We start from the raw sequence: 18,064 nt of genomic DNA, 5'->3' as shown, positions 1-18,064 counted from the left end.
CAACAAAGGCTCTTTTAAGAGCCACACACTTCTCTCTGAGCAAACATCCTTCTTGCTCTTACTGTCTGTAACAACTTGTGTATTGGGAAATGTATGTATCTTCATTTACTTTGAAATGTACATTTATTCATGTCATCTCACAGAATCAGGGACTGAAATCCACCTTCAAATAAAAACTAACTTTCATTAACTCCAAACCTCTGCGTTTAGTCTATTCTTGTTTTGTCAATGAAACTTAACTTTAGGTCTTCATATAAAACTAAAGCAAAAAGCTCTGCCTCCTGCGTTGTGGTGTGGGGTCATATTCACCTCATTGCTCATCTTACTAATTAAGAGTGTAAATGCTGTTAAAATGTTCTGTGTGGATTTCATGATGTAGATGACTGATTTATAATAAGTTACATAATTTCATAAATATATATAGTTTGCGTTGAAATGTCTTTATTTGAAATGTACATGTGTAAGGTGAGAGCTAGTGTCTCGTGAGAATACCCTTAACGAGAGCACACGAGACCTTTCATGGACTGCGAGGGAGCAGATGTCTCTCATGAAGCGATTTAAGCTAAAGGTTTACTAAAAGAAAGGGCAATACAAGGACTTAAGGACCTCTTTTCTGGACAAGCAGCCAACGAGGTATTTGTCATTTGAGAAATGTTTTTTTTTTATTTGTGTTTGGACTTAATATGTGTACTGTAAAGTTGCTAATTGGTTTGTACTGTTCGCTCGTGACCAGTTCTCACGGCGTATCGGCGTACTGGTGATGGTGAAGCTGAGGAGAGAAAGCCCAAGTAATAAACGCCCGTTTCAAAGAACCGACCTGTGTCTGTGTTGTCGTGAAGAGAGCTACAAAGAGTAAATTGGATGTCACTAATTATTAGCTTCATAACTGACTGTGGACACTCATCATGGTTCACTCGCTTTATAATTAAAACAGTTTCTAAGCTCATGGAAACAGACAACACGCAGTTCAAACCTTGTTAAACACAATAGGAAAATATAACAACGTGAGGTGGAGAGGGACAGGTGGAGGAAAATGTGCAGCTGTTTGCGACGTGTTCAGCACTGCTGCTGAATTTGGGACATTTTGTTAAGTCACTTACATCTACGCTTAGGGTTTTGTGTCTATTGTGAGTAGAATAAAACTATTACAATAGAGTTTGCTTGGATAATAGGGGGCAGCTGGTGATCAGAAGAACAGGAAATGATTCCTAAGTGTGGGTTTTGTTAGAATGTCTTTGTCAACCCCTGTTTTAAGGACAATAGTGGATTTGTGTTCTCAAAGCATTTCATGCGACCTTAAAGCTCCCAAGAATGACATTAAGTTGCTGAACCCTGACCTCTGACTTGGCAAATCAGTTGGTTCAGCTATAAACTTTGGTGTGTAACTGTATAGTGTGAAAAATGCATTGACAGTGGGGGTCTGCCTGTTATAAAGTGAGTGAAAGCTGCCTCAGCCAAGAACAAGAAGCCACAGTTACTAACCTGGTTAGAGGACAGCCCCCCCCCCCAGACTGAACAATAGAATTAGTGGAAAACTACTGTGGAGGGGGACACAGGGCAGCCCCGGACTCTTCTTCAGCTGGGATATCCAAAGAATCGGTGAGGTCAAGAAGTAAACCTCAAGGCTATATTTTAAAATAACGGATTTTCCTGCACCCTTGATGCTACAGAATTCCATTAGTTCAAATGTACATGAATCAAAATGGTTATAAAATGAGTAATGAAATTAATACATGGTAAAATAAATAGCTGTATGAGTTCAGCTTGGAATAATGTGTCCTTGAAATGACCTATTGTCAGTTCAACTGGCCTAGATTTAGCGAGGTAAGGTTGTAGATTAGAGCATTTTGCCTGGATAATATTATATTATTAGTCATCATTAAAATATACAGTGTACTTCCAGTACAACAGCCAGTGTAGGCTTTCAAAAAACAAAAGTAGAAGTGACACATATCCCATATATATATATATATATATATATAGAGAGAGAGAGAGAGAGAGAGAGATAATAACATGCATCTATAAATGTAATATTTTCAGTCACAATTGATGTTTTTTTAATAAAATACTTTAAAAATGTAGGTGAAACTTTTAAAGGTGTATTTCTTGCATGATAGTGTCTCATAGAAAAATGGCAAGTGTCTGTACTATGAAGGTGTGATTGTAAATGTTGAGTCGTTAATATTTGTATTCTTGGAGTTGTAGACTTGCTTAGACAGCACTAATGTGCACCATGATAGTAATCCAAGTTGTAATTGTAATGAGGACAAATGAGGGAAAAAGTGTTTTAATAACATGGACATTATTGTGAATGACAGAGTGGTGAGTGAGTGAGAGGAAGGAGCTCTTGTGTGTTGCTGTGGTGGCTCTGAGAAGAGCCGTTGTTGAGTGTGAGAGCGGTGTCAGCTCACTTCTTCTTGGCTGCTGTGGCTGCCTTCTTGACTTTGGGCTTGGCGGCCTTCTTGGCGGGGGATTTCTTTGGTGCGGGAGCCTTCTTGAGCACCTTCTTGGGGCTCTTTGCTGCTTTCTTGGGGCTTTTGGGCGCTTTCTTGGCCGCCGCTGCGGGCTTCTTGGCCTTCTTGGGCGACTTCTTAGCGGCTGCGGGCTTCTTAGCTGCTGCCTTCTTGGGCGACTTCTTGGCAGCTGCTGCTGCCGGTTTCTTGGCTTTGGCCGCGGCGGGCTTCTTGGCTTTAGGAGCGGCTTTCTTTGCGGGCTTCTTGGCTTTGCTCTCAGTAACCTTGTTCATTTTGAAGGATCCGGAGGCCCCGGTGCCCTTAGTCTGCACCAGAGTGCCCTTCGCTACCAGGCTCTTGATGGCGGTCTTGACGCGGGCCTTGTTCTTGTCCACATCGTAGCCTCCGGCAGCCAGAGCCTTCTTGAGCGCGGCTGCGGACACGCCGCTGCGCTCCTTGGAAGCGGCCACGGTTTTCACAATCAGCTCGCCCACGCTGGGGCCGACCTTCTTGGGCTTGGAAGTCGTCGTCTTCTTCTTCTTGGCCGCCTTGGCCGGGACGGCAGCAGGTGCGGGAGCTTCCTCGGACATTTTCCTCTTTCGCGTCTGATCGAGATTCACGGTACAGTGATGGCAAGTCGGAAGCGCCACGCTGCACTTAAACGCACCATGAGAACCGTGGAGAGTGAAGGCAGCGCGCGCAGCTCTCGCGTGTCTCGCAAAGCTTCATTTTGTGTTTCGTGTCTCGGGATCAAAGAGCTCAAAGTGAGTGTGTGAGCAGCACTGCAGGTCGACAGTGGAGCCGTCCACAGCGGGCTTGTGTCTCCTCGTGCAGGCCTCGTGTCGGGCTCTCGTGCTCTCTGCTCTCGGTTCGTGGAGCTCCCAAAGCTCGGCGACTCGGTGCGGAGCTCAGCGCTGCTCGGCGGCTTCTTGGACTCTTTTCTCTGCTAAAACCGGTGGAGCCGCAGCAGAGCTCCGTAAAAAGCCTTTTCCTGCTGATACACATGTTTGTTCACGCACTCCGAGTTAAAAGCAGCATCTGGTGAGCGCAGCTGTGGGACAAAGTGACGCTGCGAGCTCCCAGCAAACACACCGATGCTGCTGGAGGCCCACGGAGCAGCGAGACTTGTGTGACAGCTGCTCGCTTCTAACCAAAGCACAGTTTCACTCACATTGTTGTACAGAAGCTTCATTAGTGACCTTACAGCAGCTCGCTTCCACACTTTGGCTCTGATCTTAGTCTGCATTGACTCAGTTTCCTTCTACAGTTACTGACTCTACAATAAACAACAGCAGTGAATGAACACGTGACTACACACATCCACAAACTGATCACCGAGTATCTCAATGTGTAATACTCAATACCTGCTAAAAACATCCAGCTTATCTCCCTGTTAAACCTTGACTTGTTGACTTTACTAGTCAAACATATTTCATCATTTTATTCATAGTAATATTGTTGTAATTATTTTATCCTGCTCTGCCCATGTTGGTGAATTTCCCAGCTGTGGGACTACTAAAGCTCATCTCATGTCCTGGATAGCGACCTCAGTTTAATCTAGTGTCTTTAGTTTTGCCCAGTATATCTCTGCTCTTCTTTCAGGATGATTCTGTGATTCTTCCACCTACTGAAAAATGTGTAACCACAATTTTCTGTCCAAGACAAGTAACATGCTTAACAGCAGTTAGATTGAAGATTGCTTTGATGGAAATTCCTCTTTGGTCATATATAGGAAAGCTTGAAGGACACAGCAGAGCCTGCCTGTGGCATAGGAAGTACAGGCAAATGCTAAAGATGTCATCCATCCAGTGGGACAAGTGGGGGGGGGGAAGAAACAAAAAAACAAAACCCACACACAACAAAAAGTGTATTAAGTAATGATACTGATTCATGCCTTTTTTAGTATACATTTTGGCACCAAATTAGCCAATTTTGGCATTCCAGTAGTCCAAACCACCCTTTATGTATCATAGTCTAGTTGTGTGTTTATAAAGTCAAAGTGCACATCAAGTCAGGTGGGTTTGTCATTTCCACCACGTGCAGTAGAGTACACAGTGAAGCGAGAGCATGATGCTGCATGTAACTGAAACAGGACCACAAAAATTGCACGTATGGAGAAACTGCAACAAAACAAATACAGACGATTAAAACTATACAGACCGTGCAATAGAAAGCTGCAACATCAATGTTAACAATTTATCAGTGCCACAGCATTTCAGTGTAATTACTCAATTTTGCATATCAGGAACAATAGAGAAAGTGTGCTTGGAACTGTAACACAAGTGTCAAATACAAAGTCGCATTAATTCTGTTTGTAGCTTGTTTGTCTTTCCACAATCTGAAAACTGCAAAACATTTTAGTCACGGTCAATGCAACGGATTAATACCACCCAGTGACACAAAGGTCCATATCCGCGATTCAAGTATTTGGCGACATTTTAACTACCGAGTGTTACAGGAAATTATGCTCGTTAGTTTAGTGTGTGGCTCTGAAAAGAGCCGTTGTGTTGACGTCTGATAGCCAGTTTACTTTGAGCTCGTGTACTTTGTGACGGCCTTTGTGCCCTCAGACACGGCGTGCTTGGCCAGCTCACCGGGGAGGAGCAGGCGCACTGCGGTCTGGATCTCCCTGGAGGTGATGGTGGAGCGTTTGTTGTAGTGGGCCAGGCGAGATGCCTCGGCAGCGATGCGCTCGAAGATGTCGTTAACAAACGAGTTCATAATGCTCATGGCCTTGGAAGAGATCCCGGTGTCGGGGTGGACCTGCTTCAGCACCTTGTACACGTAGATAGCGTAGCTCTCCTTCCTGGTCTTTCTCTTCTTCTTGCCGCCCTTGCCGGCAGTCTTGGTCACGGCTTTCTTGGAGCCCTTCTTGGGCGCGGACTTGGCGGGTTCAGGCATTTTCTCTCCTTGATACTCTGCAGTAACGAATGAGCTCCGTGACTGAGAGCAGCGCTTTTTATACAGGCTGTATGCTAATACCCCTGCGCGGGCCCTCGGATCTCATTGGTGGAGCCGCACAGTGGGCCGGACGTTGTGTTGGAGGGAGTTTGTGAACTATGCTGAAACAGGCGCGCATCTAACAAAGACAGTGGGCTGTGTGATTGTGTCCTCGTTTGCTGAGACAGTCATTTGTTCTAAATGAGCAGTAAATGTATTTCCAACTAAGCAAATCGCTTTGGCTCTGCACAGTTTTAGTTAAGTTCAATGTCTCACTACAGCACACATGAGACTGAGCCATTCACTTTTTTATTATCTGGTGTTCATATATTTTTTTAGCCGTTGATTTTGAATTTAAATTAACATTAAAAATCTTAAAAAGGAGGAAAAAGAAGGTGCACTTCCACCGGGAGGATCAGTGTCTGAAGCAGCATGTTGTTCGTGTAGGATCATTTTCTGTGGGAGAACACAGACATGACCCTTGAATTAGATTGGTAGATGACCGTTAGATTAGTTAATGCTGGCAACACTTTCACAACAACGAAATAGTTATGGTGTGACAACACGTTCATTTAGTAGCCGAGTGTGTGTAAGTGTTACCAAAATGGTTTATGTATAAAAAAGATTAATATTTGCTTCCAGCAGTTAAAATATTTTTTTCGTTGTAATTTGATGTGGTTCATATTGTGATGCAGGGCTGAGCTGGCCATCGGGCATTTGCCCAGTGGGCTGCTCGTGATTTTTTGTTTTTATGGGCTTTTCTTCCTCATACTCTCAGGGTCTCTGGATTCTCCCATTTCTCTGGATTCTGCCCGATCACTTCTGTGATTAATACAGTATTGTGTGTGTATAGTTTCATTCAGTTTATTCAGTCTGCTTTTGGGTCCTGCCTTCATGCGAACTCTGGCTAATGGAGTTGTCAACGTCATCCTGATGTTTGTCAAGCCTAGAAGTGAATCTGATTTAGAAACTGAGGTAACTTGCACAATCCTTTGTCGTGGAATTTTCAGATAAAATAAAGTCTGCAACACAAAAAGTGCTGTGGTCAAGCTATTTATTACTGCATGCATACAGGAGAGCGAACACACACATCAAAACATCACAGGTCTAAGTTATGAGCGCTCTGCCCTTGGGATGTCTCAGCTCCTCTTTCATACCCCCCACACACAACTTTCTGTATCTTTTAGTTACAAAAGGTTTCTGAGTGCATGGGCTGTGGCTGGGCAGAGAGCAACGCCTACCATCTTTCCCCTGGGAGCTCCTGTCGCTGGCCCTGAGTTTCATCCTTCTGAGCAAAACAGTTAGCAGATAACATAGTGAAACATCATTATGCCTAGCTAAGCAGTTTTTATAAGGTCATACTGACACATACACATACTTCATCTAAGCATGCAAAGGTTATACAAAATCATACAGTGAAGTTCTAGCCACCTAAATGTAAATGTGAGGATAAACTAGAATTTTCCATAACACCTTTTTCTATAATTTATACAATGAACTTCATGTTTTATTCAGTTTGTGTTCTGCGCCACATTTAGCCTACGATGTTTAGGTGGACAGCTAAAAAGCTTTTGTGGTTAAGGGACAAAGTTGGTGAGACAAAGTTTGACATCAGCGCAGAGCTGACTGATAAAGGTGCCAACATACGCTCTGTAGTTGTTACTTCGCTCACCATCGTGTAATCATCACATCAAGAGTTTGGATTTCTTGGATGACCTCTTTCCTGTCATGGTCTCTGCGTCTCCCTGGTTGGCCTAGTTTCCAGGCCACATGTTGTTTTGAGTTTGCCTCTCTCTGAACTCCCTTGGCAGAGCTAAGCTGGGCTCCCACCCTTGGCCCACGCACCCGCTGTGAATCTGCCTGATTACCTTGACTCCTGGGCTGCTATTTAAGCTGAGGGCTCAGAAGGCGTCTTCGCTGGATCATTGAGTCATACTTGTCAGTACAACTCTGATAATCTGTTTCTTGCGTGATTTCTCAATTTGTTTTAACCACGTTTTTCCTGTGCATAAACTCCTGGACCTGTCCTTTTTACTTGATCTGTTTCTCTGGCAGCATGGCGTGGAGTGGAGTGGAGTGGGTGAGAGTGCTGAAGACAAATGAGAGAGGAGCGAACGAGTGGAGCATGTTTGTACTCTCTTCCCTTTTTACCCTGGACCACTGAAAATCCACAGTTTAACAAACAAAGTTAAACTGTGGATTATATTTATAATTTAATCCTTTATAACACAGACTCAGACTAAGAGATCCAATTGTATCGCCTATATTTATACACTGACTCAAAAAAATATCAAAAGGTCAAATTCTTGCTTCCAGTCTCTAGTGCATTTCTTAGAGTCAATACTTCATTCTGATATAGACTGAAGCTCTGTAGGGTTTCAGTTTTGTGTGTGCATGTCTCTGACAGTTGTAATGATGATCATTCAGCAGAAGTCCAACTTCCTCATTTTCATACTTGTGTTCACATCTCCTTTAGCCCACCAGAAAGTGAACATTGGAAACACAAGTTTAAAATAGTAAAATGTAAATTCTTACAGATAGATATCTAGTGTTTTGGCAGCTAAAAATTGAATGTGGGTAACTTGGGTGAGATGTAGGTCAGAGGTTAGATCAGCTGATTCTCAGTTTACTTAGAATCCATGACAAAGAAAACCAGTATAAACAAATAAGCATAGGTGTGTAGTGTATGACAGCAAGTGTATGATGGTTTCTACGAGCTGAAGAACAGCAGCCACTCAGCATCAGCATATTTATTCTCTATAAAAGGAATTTAGTTGCACATCAAGGTAGACTCACTCCAAAACCTCTGAATGCCTTTCATAAACACTGTAAATAAAGCTGCAGTAAAAGAGAAAGATTAGGATACTCAATAACTGAAGTTGCCTTCATCCTTCCCTGCATCCAAGCTTCTTCAGCAGAAAGCTGAATGTGCAAGCAGAATTTAAAAAAAAAATGGTTTACTCCATCAGAACTAGTTCTTGTCACAAGATTATTATAACGCTGGACTCCTCTCCACACTTCATACACAACACAACATGGTGTTCCTCAACATGAGGGAACTGACTGAGAAGTGTGTATTTAAAGGAGGCCTTCAGGTGCAGTACTGCAGGCAGTCAGAGTTTAGAACTAAATGTGAAACTAATCATAAGTTAGTTTTTCTGTTCTTTTCTATCAAACAAAAAAGTTTCATGTAATTTTTTTTTTTTTTGTGATTCTCTGGTTTGCATATGTTGTATTTGTCATGGTCCCAGGACTTCTAACCCGGTGTTTTGAGTTTTGACATTCTGTTTTAAGTTCATTTGTATTCTTAAAATCCCTAGGTTGCCTGTTCAGTTTAGTTGATTAGATTTCCCCTTGTTTCTTTGCCCTTTATCTCAATTTATGTGTCTGCGTTTATTTAATTGTGAATTCTTGTGGCTTTTTTCACTTGTGTTTAATTCCATCATGTTTATCATGTTTCCCCAGCCTGTTATGTCTGCGCTCTCTCCGTGCTCTCTGTGCCCCCTCCTGTCGTCTCTGTGTCCTCCCTGTGTTACATTTAAGGTCCCCATCTTGGTCAGTATTTTGCAGTTCTGTGTCCTCCCTGTCTTGTTATGTGTAATTGTCCTCAGCTGTCCTCCCCGTATGTTCCCTTGTCCCTCATTACCTTCTGTGTATTCATGCCAGAATCTCCCTCTGTTCCGTGTCGCGTCGTCCCTCATCACATTTCTATTTACAGAGTTATAAAGTGCTTTATTTAATTCACTGTGAATTGCTATGGAAATAAATGGAAACAAACAGAACAGGTACAAACAGTGGGCCTGTCTCAGTATGCGTACTTGTATGTACTTGTGAGTCGTGTCCAAAAGGGCCGCATCCTCCTGAGGACTCGGACCTCAGAAGGTCAGGTATACCGGAAGTAAACGGCTGTGAAATTGGACACTCTAGCCTTCAGATTTGCATCACCACTGTCCTGAGTAAATCGGTTTGGCTGAGATTAAAGTTAAGCTTCATAACATATTAATCACAGTTAAATTAAGAGGGGACGACAGTAAAAACTCTGGACCTGTGACATCATCAAGTACGCTGGTGTTACAATTGTAGAAATTGCGAGTCCGTGCTTGCGTTCTCGGCGAGTACGGACTTGTGTACTTGAGAAACAGCCAGTGTGAAAGACTCAGATGAGGAAGAAGCTGCTGGTTAGAAATGAACGACTGATCAGAAACACAAAAAACAAGTTAATGAAAACACGAACAGCTTTGATTCACACCAAGTAAAGGGAGGAAGTAATCAAACATTTTCTTTAAGTATAGAAAAATAAAAAGAAATGTTTGTTTGTGAACACTGTGAAAGTGTCTGAGTGTGACATCATTTCTGGTTTTACTCTGTGAAATTCTCTCCTCTGTCTGTGACCTCTGCAGTCGAAACCAGTAACACAACTTAAACACAAATATAACCAGAACAAATATGATGGACCAGGACACACTCTCCTTCAGCTGTCCTGGAGCATGCTGGGAGATTACATGTAGCTGCTCCCACCATGCTGCAGTATTCTTAGAGAGAAAATGTCCCCACCATCGTTTGTGTTGATTCATTTCTGGAGATCCCAGATGCCTTTCTTGTTTCGAAGATGGAGCATACACCTACATGCATTACTTACAATAGATATCGATGTAGTTCCTTTCTGTTTCCACAAGTTTACACTGCTTTGCTCACTATTGCGCTGTTGACCTGCTGGAAACTCTTGCACAAAATGACTTTGTCTTTTAAAAGATGTAGGGAATCTCTGGCCTTTATTAATGATATCAGTTAAAAATACATTCATAAATGTGAAATCTATTCTCAGTTATTTTAATAACAACTGCATTATAAAAGTGTTGTAAATTCTTTAAGAGAAGAAAGGAAATCAAAGGCAGCACATGCCTTTGATTGTTGGAATATTCCAAGGGGCTATTGGGACGAGTACAACCAGTATGAATCATAAACGCCTCAGGCATGTCGATGAGCAGGTTGTTTAAGATGACAATCACACTAAGGAAGAGCTTTAAAAAGCTGAGCATAGCCAGTTGGTACGTGACAGTACACTGTTACTTCATGGCTGCAGAATGTCAGTGAAAAACAGCCAGCAGCAGTAAATAGTTTCTTTTTGACTCCACTTAGTGGATTCCTGCATTAATACTCTTGAACTGTAAACTGTAAAACATATCAGTGTCTTAAACAAACATTAATAGTCTAATTATTCTTAAATATAATGATACTATTGTTTGTCTGGATACAACTTTGCTTTGATATTTCTGCAGTCTTTCTTTGTGTCTTTAGATATTTTAATGAGTGAATGAAGTCAGACTGTAGATTTTCCTTCTTCTAGCTGTACTTCTAGCTGCCCCCTATTATCCAAGTAAACCTAAACACATTCTATTCTTCGAATTGTTTTATTCTACTCACAATAGACACAAAACCCTAAGCGTAGATGTAAGTGCCTTGACAAAATGTCCCAAATTCAGCAGCAGTGCTGAACACGTCGCAAACAGCTGCACATTTTCCTCCACCTGTCCCTCTCCACCTCACGTTGTTATATTTTCCTATTGTGTTTAACAAGGTTTGAACTGTGTGTTGTCTGTTTCCATGAGCTTAGAAACTGTTTTAATTATAAAGCGAGTGAACCATGATGAGTGTCCACAGTCAGTTATGAAGCTAATAATTAGTGACATCCAATTTACTCTTTGTAGCTCTCTTCACGACAACACAGACACAGGTCGGTTCTTTGAAACTGGCGTTTATTACTTGGGCCTTCTCTCCTCAGCTTCACCAGTACGCCGATACGCCGTGAGAACTGGTCACGAGCGAACAGTACAAACCAATTAGCAACTTTACAGTACACATATTAAGTCCAAACACAAATAAAAAAAAACATTTCTCAAATGACAAATACCTCGTTGGCTGCTTGTCCAGAAAAGAGGTCCTTAAGTCCTTGTATTGCCCTTTCTTTTAGTAAACCTTTAGCTTAAATCGCTTCATGAGAGACATCTGCTCCCTCGCAGTCCATGAAAGGTCTCGTGTGCTCTCGTTAAGGGTATTCTCACGAGACACTAGCTCTCACCTTACACATGTACATTTCAAATAAAGACATTTCAACGCAAACTATATATATTTATGAAATTATGTAACTTATTATAAATCAGTCATCTACATCATGAAATCCACACAGAACATTTTAACAGCATTTACACTCTTAATTAGTAAGATGAGCAATGAGGTGAATATGACCCCACACCACAACACAGGAGGCAGAGCTTTTTGCTTTAGTTTTATATGAAGACCTAAATTAAGTTTCATTGACAAAAAACACACAGAGGTTTGGAGTTAATGAAAGTATTTTTAATTTGAAGGTGGCTTTCAGTCCCTGATTCTTTAAGATGACATGAATAAATGTCCATTTGAAAGTAAATGAAGATGCATAATCTACATTTCCCAATACAGAAAATGTTACAGACAGAGTAAGAGCAAGAAGGATGTTTGCTCAGAGAGAAGTGTGTGGCTCTTAAAAGAGCCTTTGTTGTTGGTGAAGCCGAGCGCTTTGCGTTTACTTGGCCTTGGCGGGCTTCTCGGTCTTCTTGGGCAGCAGCACAGCCTGGATGTTGGGCAGCACACCACCCTGAGCGATGGTGACTCCCCCCAGGAGCTTGTTGAGCTCCTCGTCGTTGCGCACAGCCAGCTGCAAGTGACGTGGGATGATACGAGTCTTCTTGTTGTCGCGGGCTGCGTTGCCAGCCAGCTCCAGGATCTCAGCTGTCAGGTACTCGAGCACAGCTGCCAGGTAAACGGGAGCGCCGGCTCCTACACGCTCGGCATAGTTACCTTTGCGCAGCAGTCTGTGGACACGACCCACGGGGAACTGAAGCCCGGCACGGGATGAGCGGGTCTTGGCCTTAGCTCTGGCTTTGCCTCCGGTCTTTCCGCGTCCACTCATTTTGACAGGTTCTTTAATTCGAAGTATCGAGACTAAGAGAAAATGTGGCCCGATCAGCTCAAAGCCTCGCTTATATTTCCGCAGAGCGCGCGCAGCTTCGTCACGCACCAATCGCAGAGAGGCTTGCGGCAGCGCGCAACATCAATGCACTTTTCTCCAATGAGCAGCACACACCGAGGCGGGGCGATGCTCCACGTGGAGCCCGTCACCAATCACGAGCCGGAGCGGCACCGCGTCACAGCCAGTCACACAATATAAGAGCAGCGAGTCTCCTCTGTTAGCTACATTTTCTGCTCGTATCACAAGAAAAGTGAGGAAGAATGGCAAGAACTAAGCAGACTGCTCGCAAGTCCACTGGCGGCAAAGCCCCCAGGAAGCAGCTGGCCACCAAGGCCGCTCGTAAGAGCGCCCCGGCCACCGGAGGTGTCAAGAAGCCTCACCGTTATAGGCCTGGTACCGTGGCTCTGCGCGAGATCCGCCGTTACCAGAAATCCACCGAGCTGCTGATCCGCAAACTGCCCTTCCAGCGCCTGGTCCGCGAGATCGCTCAGGACTTCAAGACCGACCTGCGCTTCCAGAGCTCTGCTGTCATGGCTCTGCAGGAGGCCAGCGAGGCTTACCTGGTCGGACTCTTCGAGGACACCAACCTGTGCGCCATCCACGCCAAGAGGGTCACCATCATGCCCAAAGACATCCAGCTGGCTCGCCGCATCCGCGGAGAGAGAGCTTAAGCTGCACGCTCTCCTACCAACAACGGCTCTTTTCAGAGCCACCTCACTCACTCACACCAAGAGCTCGCTCCTTTATTCTTTTTATTAGTATTCTTTTTATAAAATAAGTCTTATGCTCACTTCAATCTTAATGCTGTTTCTATACCAGAAATTACAGTTTGCATCAACGTGGAATTCACTGACTTTATTTTCAGAATTGCCTCACTATGGCCAGTGTCATTGGCTGGGCCTTTCACGGACCTGTTTGTCTTCATGCATTCTCAGTCATTCAGGAAAGTAAATCTCCAAAAAGTTGATTCTGTTCATAGATGGAAAACAAATATGCCAGCAGTTTATCTCAGTTAATGAGAGGAGCAGGCATGTGTGTGGCCCCTTCACATTGAGTTGTGTGGGCAACAGTAGTCCATGTCTGTTGCTGGGCCGACAACATCCAGGCCAAGAAGAATGAGAAAGCTGAATAAAATCCAGCCACTTTCCTCAACCAACTACCGGCTCTTGTAAGAGCCACTCACCTCTGAGAGTACACTTGGTTAAAGTAACGACACTAAATCTTTAATCCATAGGTGTCAAACTCATGTTCACACTAGAACTGAAGTGGGACAGCCCTGTTAGTCTCAGTGTGTGCAACACATTTAGTTGTTTTAGTACATGAATAAAAATGTGAAGTTATTACCCAGACTTTTCTTTTTAGAAACTTGCTTTGAAACCAGAGATCTGTGTCGTAAGTGCATAAGATAAGATGACCTTGATTAGTCCCACAGGTGGGAAATTTGTTTCGTTACAGCAAAAGCGCAAAGTTATGTAGCAGAAATTAGAAAACACTGGTATGCAATAGAATACAAATGCTATAAACTGAGTAAGAAAATAGAAAAGTACAACTTCGTCAGAATAAAAGAATTGCACATATAGCAGTCTTATTGCACTTCTGTGGATGTGTGTGTTTGATCAGCTGCAAGTCTTTGTTGTAGAGTCTGACAGCAGTGGGGAGGAAAGACCTGAGTAATCTCTCTGTCCCACATCGTGGGTGCTGCAGCCTGCCACTAAAGGAGCTGCTCAGTGCTGTCCGAGTTTATGCTGTCAGACAGCATAAACATTGTCTCATTGTTTGTTCCTTAAAGTACTTGCATTAAAACTTAAAAACAAGACAGTTGAACAGATTAAAGAGGTTCAGACTTATAATTGTAAATCACTACAAACTCTCATTTAGGTCTAAGATTCATTTAGACCGAAAGCGAACCACAGCTGTGAGCTCCATGCAAACACTAGTGGTGGTGTATTTTCTGTAATTCTGATCCACTCCTTCAAAGGAGCTTTTTAAAGTTATTATTATTATTTATACCTGGAAGCACGTCAACTAAATGTAGATAACCTGGCAAAACTTCTTGTTTGCGATGTGGGTCGTTTCATCACAGATCATTTACAGTTGCCTTTGATACTTTGTTTGCAGTTTAAACAGACATGTTGCATTTCAAGTGCATAAAATCTGCGTACTAAAACATATGTTAGACAATGTTGCTTGTATGAAGGTTATGTCAGGATTGTGAGTGTAAGCCTTTCAGAAAGGAAGATCACATCAAAACTGTTATATTGATATGATTGGTGAAGATGATATTTCAGGCACACATCAGGAAGAGGTTTAAGAAGCTTCATTGGGTTTCAGCCACTCATGTCCACCTTTTACTAGATCAACGGTGGGTTAGTTACCTAAAAAAAAAAAAAAAAAAGAATCTACTAAGCAAGCACTTCTGCATCAAGCAGATTTATGGCAGAAAGACATTTACAAATAAACTGATGAATAAGTGAAATTTATTTTTCTTTTGTTTGGTCTATGACTGTTCAGTGAGTATTAATAAACTGCGGTATTGAATAGGCCTGTAACCTGTGAAGTTCAGTTTGTGGTCATCAGAATCAGAAAGGGGTTTATTGCCAAATGTTGAGCAGGTTTACAACATTAGGAAATTGCTGCGGTGCTTCAGTGCAAACATACTGTCATAAATAGCACTTAAATAGACATGAAAAAATAAAAGTAGTAATAAGAATTAAGAGTGCTATGTAGAAAGATATATACATGAGTGCAGGTGGTGATCAGTGCCAAAACATGGAATCATGCAGTGAACACAGCGTAGGGTCATGTGTTAGGGGTGGGAACAGTCATACGGTTATTGTTCATGTGTCCAACAGCAGAGGGGAAGAAACTGTTCTTATGGCGAGAGGTTCTGGTGCAAATGACATGTCATGACAGTTATTGTAACGTTGTGAAGAAAAGCACGCATTACAGCTGAATCTTACAGCAAAACGGAGAGTCAATATAATATTGTAGCGTCTCTCGACAGACGATCAGCGTTCCGGTTACCGGTGTTTATTCAGAATAGTAACACGGGCTAATGTGGGCCGTAGCCAACGCCAAAACAACGGGGGGAAAGTGCGCTTTACAGCAACAGCACAACCCCCGACACTCTTCTCTCTTCCGCCACACACAAACCACTCTAATCCCCGCCCCCGAACACTGTCAGCCAACCACACACCTGCTCTCCTCCAGACTTTGTCATTGGTAGCTGATGTGATTGACAGGCTAACCGGCCTGTCGACTACTGCACATTCAAGGACACTCTGTAAATCACCATGCTGCGGATGTGGTCCAACTATGCCATAAGTAATTGGCAATTCTGAACACAAAAGACTGATAACACAACAGTCAACTGACTTGTAACCCAGTCCGTTACAATATGTAGGCAACGGAACAAAACTCAAAGTGAAAGTGGGTGGCTCTTAAAAGAGCCGTTTGATGGATTAGGGCGAATAAGTTTAACCGCCAAAGCCGTACAAAGTGCGGCCCTGCCTCTTCAGAGCGTACACCACATCCATGGCGGTCACAGTCTTCCTCTTTGCGTGCTCGGTGTAGGTGACGGCATCACGGATGACGTTCTCCAGGAACACCTTGAGCACACCGCGAGTCTCCTCGTAGATCAGACCGGAGATACGCTTCACTCCGCCACGGCGAGCCAGACGACGGATAGCGGGTTTGGTGATACCCTGGATGTTATCACGGAGAACTTTACGGTGACGCTTGGCGCCTCCCTTGCCGAGTCCTTTGCCACCCTTGCCTCGTCCACTCATGGTTACAGCTTCTTTTTTATACGCACAAAGTCGAATGAATCGCAACCCGACGGAGCAGTCTTTTTATGTGTGCTCAGCGGACGTAAAAGGAAAACAGCCGGGCGGCTCGGAGCTCAGTGGCTCCACCCTCTCTTCTATTCTCTATATGGAAATCGTGTCTTTTTTTTAAATGACAAATTAAGTCTAACCAAAGGGAGGCTCTCACCAAATTGCACCCACAATGCCCGAGTCGAGTTCATATTTTTATTTCACATAATTAATCAATTGAAACTAAACCCAAGTGTCCACATTAGTAACAAAAACCAGACACCCTCTTAACGTTTTACCCAGAGTCTAGTGTGGCCTCTGTGTAGTGTCTTCTCTGGTCTGCATTCACAACAAAAAGGCAATAGTTAGAATGCTCTCTTTTTAATGTCGTGGGCAATCAGCACAAAATCTAAACGGGAAAGCAACAACAGAGTTAGCTAACTATGCTCCCATTTTGTTTCCTCTCCTCCCAATAAATAAATCTCACATAAACGTGCACTCAGTTCAACATAAAGACTGGAGAAATGACCCGCAACAAATGATGTATACACAACAAAAATAATCGGGTCAGACTGTATTACTTTAACAGCCTGCGATATGATTTTTCCTCCACACGACATTTGCGCATCCCTTACCTCGCAGGAATCCTCCATTATTCTGAGGATTACCTGGAATCCTCTGCCCTTTGTGAATATTGCAGGGTGACTTTTTCAACAGTAGGTGGCGCCAATGTCCCATTTAGTGGGATTTAACTTCAAATCTATTTAACTATGTTACACTAGCATAACTTTTCAAGCTAAATTAAAATGTATTATTAATATTAAACATGAAACTAAAGGCTAAAAGTACAAAAACAAATCCCGTTTATTTATTGTATTTGTAAGCCTGTCCTTTACAGTCAGAATTGTAATGTGAAGCCAAATATTTGCTTCACCAGGGTGAGCACTATAAGCTCTTCTTCACATGTCATTTTATTTCTGAGAAATCTACAAGTGTATTTATTCAGTGTACAGTACAGCGATGGGGACAACCAGAGCTACTCCACCCGCAGTCACAGTCATGCTGTTCCTCATTTCCGCCAAAGGCCAGTAGATGGCGGTAGTTTTAGCCGCTCCTGTTTTCTTTTATATCTTCTTTTAAATGAGATGTAAATTTAGGAGTCCATCAAGCAACCCTTCAGATTAATTTCCTAACAGCAAAAGTGAGTGGAAGAGTTAAGTCTTTTGTTCACAATGGCATAGCTGACAGGCACTTTTGACTTTTTGTACACAGTTGATTTTGTAAAGCCCCTCGCATTGCATTCATAATCAAGTTCACTGATTGACTGTCCCGCAGTGTTGTTTTGTGTATTTCTGTTTCATCCACTTTAATAAAGTGTCCTGTGTTAAAGTAACAGTGAGTTGTGGATTCACTTAATGAATGCCTAAGTTGGGCTTTAATCGGCCTTAGACTTACTGATGTAACGGGTGTAGAGCCAGAGAGCAGCACGGCTCCTCCCGAAAACCCTCAGTGTCTATATGCATTTAAAATTGAGGGTAGGGCACCAGCGCCAGAGGTGGGTTGGAATACACCAACCATCCAAGGGCACCAGGTATCTATACTTTTGTTGTTAAAATATTACATCTCAACCAAGTACTGTATGCTTTCTATATTTTTGCAGTGTATCACACACACAAAAAAGACAATATACTGTACCAAATATTGTCAAAAAAGTAAGAAATCTTTTGGGGTGCTTTAATTCATTTTGGGCTAAAACACCCCTGAACTCAACACAAGATTTCTCCATGAACCATGATGATAGTTAAATCCAGAAAGTAATCTTTGTTTTTATATAGCAGTGAGCCTGA

The 18,064-nt window shown here is 42.8% G+C and overlaps 5 protein-coding genes across 5 annotated transcripts; 1 reads left to right on the top strand and 4 right to left on the bottom strand.

Moving 5' to 3' along the window:
- Positions 1–2,254: 2,254 nt before the first annotated feature.
- On the bottom strand, positions 2,255–3,095 carry LOC120740603 (histone H1-like). The gene has a single exon (XM_040043068.1). It carries the CDS (start codon positions 3,041–3,043, stop codon positions 2,408–2,410), a length of 636 nt encoding a protein of 211 aa, XP_039899002.1. The 5' UTR covers positions 3,044–3,095; the 3' UTR covers positions 2,255–2,407.
- Positions 3,096–4,923: 1,828 nt separating this feature from the next.
- LOC120740621 (histone H2B 1/2-like) lies at positions 4,924–5,394 on the bottom strand. Its single transcript, XM_040043089.1, has one exon. It carries the CDS (start codon positions 5,352–5,354, stop codon positions 4,980–4,982), a length of 375 nt encoding a protein of 124 aa, XP_039899023.1. The 5' UTR covers positions 5,355–5,394; the 3' UTR covers positions 4,924–4,979.
- A 6,537-nt stretch (positions 5,395–11,931) lies between these two features.
- LOC120740617 (histone H2A-like) lies at positions 11,932–12,386 on the bottom strand. Its single transcript, XM_040043083.1, has one exon. The coding sequence runs from the start codon at positions 12,340–12,342 to the stop codon at positions 11,956–11,958; it is 387 nt and encodes a 128-aa protein (XP_039899017.1). The 5' UTR covers positions 12,343–12,386; the 3' UTR covers positions 11,932–11,955.
- Positions 12,387–12,636: 250 nt separating this feature from the next.
- Positions 12,637–13,115, top strand: LOC120740613 (histone H3). Its single transcript, XM_040043080.1, has one exon. It carries the CDS (start codon positions 12,663–12,665, stop codon positions 13,071–13,073), a length of 411 nt encoding a protein of 136 aa, XP_039899014.1. The 5' UTR covers positions 12,637–12,662; the 3' UTR covers positions 13,074–13,115.
- Positions 13,116–15,850: 2,735 nt separating this feature from the next.
- Positions 15,851–16,240, bottom strand: LOC120740623 (histone H4). Its single transcript, XM_040043092.1, has one exon. The coding sequence runs from the start codon at positions 16,188–16,190 to the stop codon at positions 15,879–15,881; it is 312 nt and encodes a 103-aa protein (XP_039899026.1). The 5' UTR covers positions 16,191–16,240; the 3' UTR covers positions 15,851–15,878.
- Between the last annotated feature and the right edge of the window lie 1,824 nt (positions 16,241–18,064).

The sequence above is a fragment of the Simochromis diagramma genome, unplaced genomic scaffold (assembly GCF_900408965.1).
Source record: "Simochromis diagramma unplaced genomic scaffold, fSimDia1.1 OVJJ01000433.1, whole genome shotgun sequence".
NCBI classification, from domain to species: Eukaryota; Metazoa; Chordata; class Actinopteri; order Cichliformes; family Cichlidae; genus Simochromis; species Simochromis diagramma.
The sequence above is the reverse complement of the archived record's forward strand: the minus strand, read 5'-3'. Positions and strand labels throughout refer to the sequence as shown.

Coding starts and splice junctions, on each gene's coding strand:
- LOC120740603 (XM_040043068.1), bottom strand. CDS start 3,043: ATGTCCGAGGAAGCTCCCGCACCTGCTGCCGTCCCGGCCAAGGCGGCC.
- LOC120740621 (XM_040043089.1), bottom strand. CDS start 5,354: ATGCCTGAACCCGCCAAGTCCGCGCCCAAGAAGGGCTCCAAGAAAGCC.
- LOC120740617 (XM_040043083.1), bottom strand. CDS start 12,342: ATGAGTGGACGCGGAAAGACCGGAGGCAAAGCCAGAGCTAAGGCCAAG.
- LOC120740613 (XM_040043080.1), top strand. CDS start 12,663: ATGGCAAGAACTAAGCAGACTGCTCGCAAGTCCACTGGCGGCAAAGCC.
- LOC120740623 (XM_040043092.1), bottom strand. CDS start 16,190: ATGAGTGGACGAGGCAAGGGTGGCAAAGGACTCGGCAAGGGAGGCGCC.